This window comes from Neolamprologus multifasciatus, chromosome 5, assembly GCF_963576455.1.
Source record: "Neolamprologus multifasciatus chromosome 5, fNeoMul1.2, whole genome shotgun sequence".
In the NCBI taxonomy this organism is placed as follows: Eukaryota; Metazoa; Chordata; class Actinopteri; order Cichliformes; family Cichlidae; genus Neolamprologus; species Neolamprologus multifasciatus.
In genome coordinates this window covers 3,062,843-3,072,246 of record NC_140443.1, presented here as the reverse complement: position 1 = coordinate 3,072,246, position 9,404 = coordinate 3,062,843, and the positions used below count along the sequence as shown (strand labels likewise).

The following is a 9,404-nucleotide window of genomic DNA, read 5'->3' as shown; positions in this document are numbered from 1 at the left end:
TAGTTAACATTCACACGGATGCATCGGAGAGCAAACTCGGGTTATTATCTTGTATCTGTTGTATTCGGGGGGAGCCAGGGATCAAACCACTAACCATCCAATCAGCAGCTGACCTGCTCTACCACCTGAGCTACCTGCCTTATGTATTTGTAAGGACCTAAAACAAAACCGTTAGAGCATTCAGGAGCACTAATCTGACACCAGGCAGCACAAAGCAGCAACAGACACTAGAGGACACCAAAGGAACATCATTAACTTTAAAGCTGATATGTATATCAGCACAATCATTTTAATATTCATTAATATTCATAGTTTGTAAACAACTAATAAACACACTTGCTGCTTTGAATTTACTACTTTTTCTCTCTCTGTTTTGGTGAGACAGACAGATGAAGCAGGTTGAGCTCATAAAAACAAAGATGGGGGAGTTAGAGATTGAAAAGAGATAAGTGACAGTTAGAAATGAGGTCAGTCGGGAGCTGAAACAGGACCAGCTTGTTTTACATTGTTGGAGCTCAGGATCAGCGTCAGTGTGAAGTTTGTGTTTTTTAAATACTGTTGCCTGATGCTTGAGGTTCTATTTAAATCAAATCAAATCACTTTTATTGTCACATCACATGTGCAGGTAAACTGGTACAGCACATGCGAGTGAAATTCTTGTGTACAAGCTTCACAAGCTAAATAAAACTTAATAACGTAAGAAGAAACAAAGTATAAGAATGGGTAAATCTGAGGATTATAACAATAAATATATTTACAAATATAATAGTGTATGTGTATTACACATACATCTGGACGTCCCCAGGTACCTGAGGTCATGTGATCTGTGTATCACACAAACTAATGAAAGCAGATCTTATGCCACAGTGGCCCCCAGACCCCGGAAATCTTTCTCTCTGAGCTTGAAGTCTGTCGACTCAGTGGACTCTTTCCAAAAACACCTTACCACCTCTCTGCTCTTGGCTCTTGACGGAGGCGGTCGCACTTTCTCCTTCTCCCCTCTCCCTCTCCTTTATCTTTCCTGCTTGGCTTCTCATATCTTTTGTATAGTCTTGCTTATTCTCTAACCCTGAGACTTGTTCCCAGACTTGTTCTCTAAAAGACTAAAGAATTATGGATTTGATCAACTGGTCCCTGAATGCAATTGACACCCTCGACGAGAAGCCTGGGTTCGGGAGGGCCCGTGACAAGACATTGAAGACACCTTTTTGGACCCATGATAACAGGGTTCTTGCTGATCAGCACTGGCTTGGCCCTGGCTTATCAAAGGATAAAGAAAGCAGAAACGGATGTTCAAATCCTCACAAGGCTGCCCGCTATGTTGATTGGAACGATGGAGCGAGCTGTGGCTTCTCAGAATGGGCTCATCAGGTGCAGCACGGATGACATCTTGGAGTAGCTTGCGGCTGTTGTGAGTACTGAGACCGACTGACAACATCTGACAACCTCTCGGAGAGGCTCACGGCTGTCGTGAACACTCATGCGCTATGAGCAAACTGGATAACATCTCGGCATGGATGGATAACATCGTGGAGAGGCTCACAGCTCTCCAACGAGAAACTTGTGACCAGTGACGGACATTAGACAACTGTAAAATTGGAAGCAGTTTGTTCGCACTAACCAAAACAGCTACCATCTTCATCTCATGCGGCCCCCTGACGCCAGCTGGATGCTCAAGGCAAAAGCTGACGGGAATAACAATTCTCCATCAGATAAGAAGACTGTGTTGTGACTTTCTCCCTCCTCATTCAAGGCCACCGGCGTCGACCGAAGACTGTTGACTTTTGCCTAATCGGGTGAAGGGACACTTTCGCTCGGTTGAACACGGAACAAACACACACTCACAGATATACATGTACACTGACACAGACCTACACTCACCCCCCCCCCCCCCCACCCCCTCCAAATGCCTTCGAAGCTTATGTCTTCTATGATGTGAGATGTGCTGAGGTGTTTTTTTTCTGTTCTCAAACTGATCTCCCTGTTGGAGCTCAGTCTGAGGGAGCTATTTTTTCTCCTTGTCTTTCCTCATGTTGTGCGTTTTTCATTGTTATACCTCTCTGACCTGTCTTCACCATGTGATGTTTGTGTAATGTATGTATGGTCAGGAGGGTAAGATGGCGCTGGCAAAGGTCGGCAGCCTTAAAAACAACTCATGCATGGGACTAATAAAGGTATCTTAACTTAAAATCCATCTTTTTAAACTTGCTTTTGGTTAACTTTTATTTTATGTTCAAGCATTTTGTTGTTAAGTACTTTGTTTATCTTCAAAGGTTCTAAATAAATAACATTTGATGTACTTTTATTGTACTTTCCTTGTCTGTCTGCTCATTGATTTCAGAAACTATAACTAATCTCTGTTGGGCTTCCATTCTGCTACGATGGCTCATTGAAGCTTAATCACCAGAAATAACTGAATTCTGTCTCAATAATTTGTGTTTGGTTCTTTGAAATAATCTCTCCTTATTGATCTGGATGTTGTTTTATAATTTTGGATTTCCTAATATCACTGATTGTAAATCCTGCTGTAACCAGATGTTTCTCTCTCTAAGGGTGAGTTTCTGTTTCTTTAGAGTTTAGGTCAGATCTTTGTTTTAATCACTAAACTGTTGATGTGGCAACAGCTCTGTCTCTGTCTCTTTCCTTCATACCTGATGAAGCAGGACTGGGCACTGCTGCAGTGTGTGACTGCACTGTGACCCAAACACTGATTACTGATTTTTCTTCAGAAAGTGCAACGACTCCTCGGACTGTAGAGGTTTTACCTCTGAAGCTGTGTTAATGTTTCATTTCCTCAGTGCTGTGTTCACACTTGCAGCGGCACAAAAAAGTGCAACTCTTCCTGTTTATGTGTTTGATGTGTCTGAAGATCAGCCTGAGGGTGCACTCTGGCTTACTGTGTGGGTTTGAGGTTTTTCTTCAGAAACACATAGAATATAATTGAAACTTATCTTTTAAATCATCTCTCTTTTCTTCCTGGTTTTTAGTTTTTCATGTGTTTAATTTTTTGTTTCTTGATCTGCAAACATACATGATGGAACAGGACTGAGCACTGCTGCAGTGTAAGACTGCACTGTGACCCAAACACTGTTATTACTGATTTTTCCTAGTAAAAGATTAGTTGAGCAACGACAATGCAAAGATTGTTAGTAATGATAGCATTTGATACTACTTAATGTCTCCTGTTGGCACCTGAGGAGAATATTTCTTCTTTTAAATACTCTAGGAACAACGAGTAGGCCTGCAGAGCGAGAGTGAAGAGCTCTGTTCTTGTTTGTACTTTTACATTTCCATCTAGTCATTAAACTGATTCATTCAGTATATGCTTGAAAGAATTTTTTAAATGAGTACAGTTTAATAATTAATGAAGAATTAGTTTTAGAATATCTACAGAACAAATTACATCACATGAATTTACTGCAGATTAAAACTTTTCCCTGTACTGATGCTGTCAGTTTGGATTTCATCAATCTGCTGAGAAATTAACACAAAGAAATTTATTGTGGTTTAATCCTGAGAGGCTGAGCTCTGCGCTCTTGTACACAGTTACTCTGTCATACACAAAATACCTAAAGACAAAACCGAAGAGAAACAAAATACTCATCTGAGCTGCTTTTCTGCTCTATGAAACACTGTCAGTCACCAAGTTTGTACTCACAACCTTTTGTTTTTCATGTAATCACACCATCAGTTTAATGTCACCCTACTTTAAATATACAATCCTAACATAAGAAAGCAAATGTTGATCCAACAGATCATTAAAGTTTAGATTAAACTCTACGTTTCCTTTTCATTCTAAAGTATAAGAGAAACTTTTTCAGCAGCTGCTGCAGTTTTTCTTGAATAACAAAGAAAAAAATGTGAAGTTGGTGAAGTTTTGAGGGTTAGCTTTAAACTTGATGTCTTCAGCAGTGTATCATCATTACTGCATCAACATCCCAGGTGCAGTTCTCAGCTCCTGGGTCGGGCCTCTGGCTGCCTGTGGTTCTGTGGGGCTCTTGGTCTTTGGCTGTGAGGGCTCCCTCCTTCTGCTGGGGTGGGCACACACTTGTCATCGAGATGTCTACTCAGCTCTTTGGTACTCTTGTGCTGCTGTTTATTTTTTATTTTTGTGCTTATGTTTTTCTCTCTTCCCTCATTTCTCCAATTTTTCTTTTTCCTTTGTCTGTTTTTTCTCTCCTCCCCTTCCAGCCTATCAGCTCTATTGTTATATTACACATGTACTCATGTAAATAATAAAGATAGATAAATGAATGAATGACAATACCCAGAGGAGCCTATAGAGAGTTCATTATAGAGCTCGTCTTTTCAAACCAAATACGAATATATGAGTATGAACGCACAACAGTGCAAAGCCGGGTTTCATTCCTTATGAAGCTTGTTTTTTTACTCTCACTTGATTCTTTCTCTGCTCTTCTGCCTTCATGAATCTGAATCTGATTCTTGGAAGTCTGGCCTTCTGGATGATTGTTGTGAATATGTGTGATAAGCCTCTAAGTCACTGGTTTAACTCTGATTTTAATCAGGGTTTCTGAACAGTAGATGACAACATGGCAGAATAACTAATTGTCCCACATTTTCCTTCATGTTGCTCACATAAAAAGTGAAAATGATTAGTGGTGCAAAAAGAAAACAAGTCATAAACTCGTCTTACTACTTCCTGTTACTGTCATCAGTTCTCATGAATGCCTACAGTTTCCTTGATAGCAGAGATGCTGCATCATGAAGATAATATGCTGTGAGTGCATGGATCAGTACAGCTCCTGACATACGGTCATCATTCCAAAGGCTGTCAGTTCTTGGAAGTCTGGCTTTCTGGATGATGGCCAGCTTGTTGTGAAATCTAATTTCCTGACAGGAAGTCTGTCGTTTAAAGTGAAAGTGAGAGTGGAGCTGAAATCTTTTTTTCTTTTGTTTAATGACTTCATAGCCTGGGTTGTAGTATCGTTCCTCTGTTTGACTTTGAGAAAAAATTCAGCTGTAAATTCTCAGAATAGTAGTAATCTTACGTTTAATTTTAAAATGATTAGTCATGCCTTAAAAACACTCAGTTTATGTTTTAAAGAAATTTGAATTTCTCTCTCCTCTGGAGATTTTAATAGCTTCATAGTCCCTGAGTGGATGGATCTGTTGGCATGAGAATGTAAAACATGTAATTTCCCACCATTCAGGAACATGAGAACCTCACTGTGTGTACTATGATCTGCAGGTGGGTAATTGTGCACTCTTGCATGCAGACAGAAATATGGACCCAGATTAAAATGTCAGGCTTTGTTTTTAATGCGAGAGGGGGGATGGAGGGCAGTTGAATCAGGAAGTACACATGATTAGTAAGGAGCAACTGAGGGCAGTGATGAAGAGGATGGAGAGTGGAAAGGCCCATTATTTGTCACGGACCCGGCTCTGAAGGACTCAGGGGTCCGTGAGCAGTGGTTATTGTTATTGTTGTTGTTATTATTATTATTATTATTATTATTATTATTATTACGACTATTATTTGGGGTCTGTGTCGTCTACTGCTCTGTCCACGTTTGTATGTAGAGTGCGTGTGTCTGCTTCTCTCTCTCCCCCCGCCCTCGGGGCTGTTGACGGAAGCGCGCGTCGTGGGAGAGGCGTGTCCGGGCGACTGTCGTCATCAGGAGTCCCTCTTTGCTGTTGCAGCTGATTACATGACCAACTGGTGGTAATCATCCCTCCCGGCTAGGAAGAGGTATTTAACCTGGACTCGCGGCGACAGTCGACGTGGGATTATTACTCTTGACCGGTATAGTCTGTGCTAGGCGCGTAGTCTTGGTGGTCGGCTAGCGTTTGTGGCTAATTGTGGTTTTTCCTTCTTCCTCCAGGAAAGTCGAGCGAAGAAGCGAGTTGGGGAGCACACACACTAAGGGAGCTACAGCACGGGACGCACTGGGAGCAAGGGATGAGCACCATTGGCAAATTACACCTGAGTTAATTGTTGGACTTACCTGTCTATTCACTGTAAATAAAGTGCACTGTGACATCGCAGAGTCCTGCGTTTTGGGTCCTACTTTCCTCATCCCCACGGTCTGCCAGCCAGACCGTGACATTATTATTCTGTGGCTCTCTCCCATGTGCTGCTCTTGATCTCTCTCCTTTCTTCAGCAGCACATGGTCGCCCTTCCCTGAACCTGGTTCTGCCAGAAATGTATTCTTGTTAAAAGGTTTTTTTTCCCTTCCCACTGTCACCAAGTGCTTGTTGTTGGGGGACTGGGGGTTTGTGTAATCTTTCTATTATTGGGTGGTCTTTATCTTACAGTATGGAGCACCTTGAGGAGACTGTGATTTTGTGCTATATAAATAAAATAAGATTATATTGAAGTAAAGCAAGTTAGTCCAAATACCTGTGGAGGTGTGGAGGTATGGAGGTGTCTAACAGAGAGACCAGTGGTATTTCAAAACAGATTGTTTAATACACACTGTGGGCATTACAGGAATGAGGAATAAGTGAGCGAGTGTAAGTTTTAAACAACAAGGATGAAGGATAAAGCTGATGATAAAGCTGAAAGCTAAAAATATGAGAAAGAGTGATTGAAGCTAAGCTAAGAAAATAGATTATAATCAGTGAGCAGCAGTGTCAATTCATGCTGAGATGTTTGCTTTGAGAGTGTTCAACGAGAAGTTTAGAGAAGGCCAGAAGCAGGTTCTCTTTGTCTTTGTGGATCTGAGGAAGCAGGTTATAACAGAAAAACTCGGGTATAGAATGACGAAGTCAGGAGTGACGGAGAAGAGGTTGGGGGTGGTACAGGACCTGGAAAACTTAATGTGATAAATAGAATGAATACCAAAATTGTAAACATCCGAAAGGAGAATGTCTGGCCATGTTTGTGACCTCAAGCTGAAGTGCACTTGGGTTCTGCAACAGGACAGTGGTCTAAAACACACCGGTAGGTCCACCTCTGAATGACTTAAGAAAAACAAAATGAAGACTTTGGAGTGGCCTAGTCAAAGTCCTGACCTGAACTCGACTGAGATGCTTTGAAATTACTTTAAAAGGGCAGTTCATGCTGGGAAACCCTCGAATGTGGCTGATTTACAACAATTTGGCAAAGGTGAATGGACCAAAATTCCTCCACAGCACTTTAAAAGACTTGCTGCCAGTTATCACAAATGCTTGATTGTAGTTGTTGCTGCTAAGGGTAGGACAACCAGTTGTTAGGTTTAGGGAGCAAACACTTTTTCACACAGGACCATGTAGGTTTGGATTTTTTGCCCTTTAATAATAAACACCATTTAGAAAATGCATTTTGTGTTTAATTATGTTACTTTTGCCTGATATTTTGATTTGTTTGATCACCTGAAACATTTAAGTGTGACAAACAAAAAACAGAAATCAGGAGAAGGGGGCAAACACTTTTTCACACCCCTGCCTCCCCCCACTCCCAGTGTCTCTGAAATGGACAAGCAGTTAAGAAGATGGATGGATGGATCCGTCCAAATTTCACCATAATTTCATCCTTGGTCATTTATGCAGGGTTGAGTTGTGGGGACAACACTCATAGAAGGTATGTCCAGAAAGCCACCTACTCCATGTGGACACCAAGGCCAGCTAAAAGATATCATCTCCTGGAAGTGTGTCCCAGGTCATCCTCTGGGCCTCCTTGCTAAAGGACATGCTTCCTTGAGGCATGTGAAGAGTGTTCGAACTACAACTAACTTATGTCTGTTTTTTTTTTCCCTTGTGTGTGTGTCATATAAAGATGCTAGTGTGAAAAAATGAAGCTGTCTTTGACCTTAAAGGCTACAGATTCTGGAAGTATGGGGTGTCCTCTCTCTTTACCTCAACCTGTACATAAACTGTTACAATAATCTGTTATCTCTGCTCATTAATCTGTCTGCTGTCAGCGATTCTGTGTAACTGTCGCTGTTATTAAACATGTTAGAGCTAAATGTCGCTGATATTGTGACATATCACACTGGAAGTGCAGTTATAGCTTACTGCTTTAAGAGAATGGAAGGAGAATGGATTGCTTTCTTTCTTTCTTGTGCGTCAGTGCGCTGGGAGGAGTGGCTCCGAGCTCCCTTTTTAAGAGATACTGTAACGTTTGATCCTCAGAGGGTTTCTGCAGACATGGAGCTTCTACCACTTCTGTTTCTGAGCTTCTGTTTCCTGACTTTATCCGGACTGACGTTTGCTGCTGAATCCGGTAAGAAGCTCATTGATTTAGACCGATCATGTGTGCAGGCGCAGTCACGTTTCACAGCAGCGGATGGAGCTTTAACGCTGCTCAGGCTGCTGCGTTAGTGGGTGGATGACTGCGGAGTCTACACCTGTGACATCAGCGTTTAATGCGGCCGCATTTCAGTATTGAAAAAACGAGAGTTATTTTCTGTGTTGATCGTTATTTATTAGCGATACTTATTTCGTTTGCATGTGTTTTACGTTCGTGTGTGCGTCTTTGTCAGTGCGCTGCTTCCTGTAAACGCATCTGTTTTGGTCTCTGTTTAGACTGTGCGATTTGTTTCCCAATGAACCTCATGTTCAGTTTGAAACACATATACACTGCTTCTACTAATACAGAGATAGTGTAGAGGTAGTGTTTCATAAAGAAAGACAAACAAAAGCGAAAAGTTGAGAGTTGCAGCAGCAAAACGTGTCAATTGTTGTCGATTGTTTTGTTGTTTTGTTTGTTTGTTTGTTTTTTGTCTCAGTCCAGATGTGACTAAACCGGTCTTTATTTCCCTCTTAAACAAAAAATGCGAAGATCTCTGCAATGAATCAGAAATGTATTCATCAACCCTTTCATGCATCTTTGTGGTAACTGAAATAGCTTGGATATCAGAATCAGAATACTTTATTGATTTGTTGGCTTAAAAAATAATAACAACTTTACAACAAGAGAAAGTCAAGTTTCAGCTCAGGCAATATATCAAAGAGTGTTTTCTACATTACTATAGACAGTCACGTTAGTGGAATCATGGTAAAGCTAGAAGTATTATATGATTATGCCTAACTCTTTTTATGGAGCCAACACTTGTGAATTAAATTTTACTTCTTAAAAATATTTGCTCTGTGATTTTAACTCCACTCATTAACATAGAGGCTTTTCCTGGAAAGTTTTGATGGCAGAGGGGAATGCTGGGAAATATGTTACCTGTACCTCCTGACATTGATCTCTGTTGTTCAACATGCAGAGAGAGTCAATTTTAATGGACCTCACCTTCTGTGTCCTGATGTCAATGATGCTACACTTAGTCTTTTCAGTGAGAGTCTTATAAAGTCATTACCACACATAATTTAAAATGCTGCTAAGTGGCGCTGAAAAGAGTAAAGCGAGCAGAGAGCAGGACGAGAACTTTGGATTTGAGGCGTTCTGTCATGTTTGAGATTGAAACGTTCTTATCACTTGTGCTGATAATATGCAGTCATACCTTGAGTTATTTAT

General features: G+C 41.0%; 1 protein-coding gene across 2 annotated transcripts in view; it reads left to right on the top strand.

Annotated features, from left to right (window-relative positions):
* LOC146517793 (programmed cell death 1 ligand 1-like) overlaps positions 1 to 9,404 on the top strand; it is a 96,166-nt gene that overhangs the window by 41,732 nt on the left and 45,030 nt on the right. Inside the window, exon 1 of one of the 2 annotated variants that reach the window (XM_085160422.1) lies at positions 7,997 to 8,165. The exons of the other annotated variant lie outside the window; for it this stretch is intronic. Within the exon in view, the coding sequence (XP_085016548.1) occupies positions 8,090 to 8,165 (76 nt within the window). The 5' untranslated portion in view covers positions 7,997 to 8,089. Of the gene's footprint in view, positions 1 to 7,996; positions 8,166 to 9,404 lie in introns of those variants that run through there. 2 annotated transcript variants of the gene reach the window in all.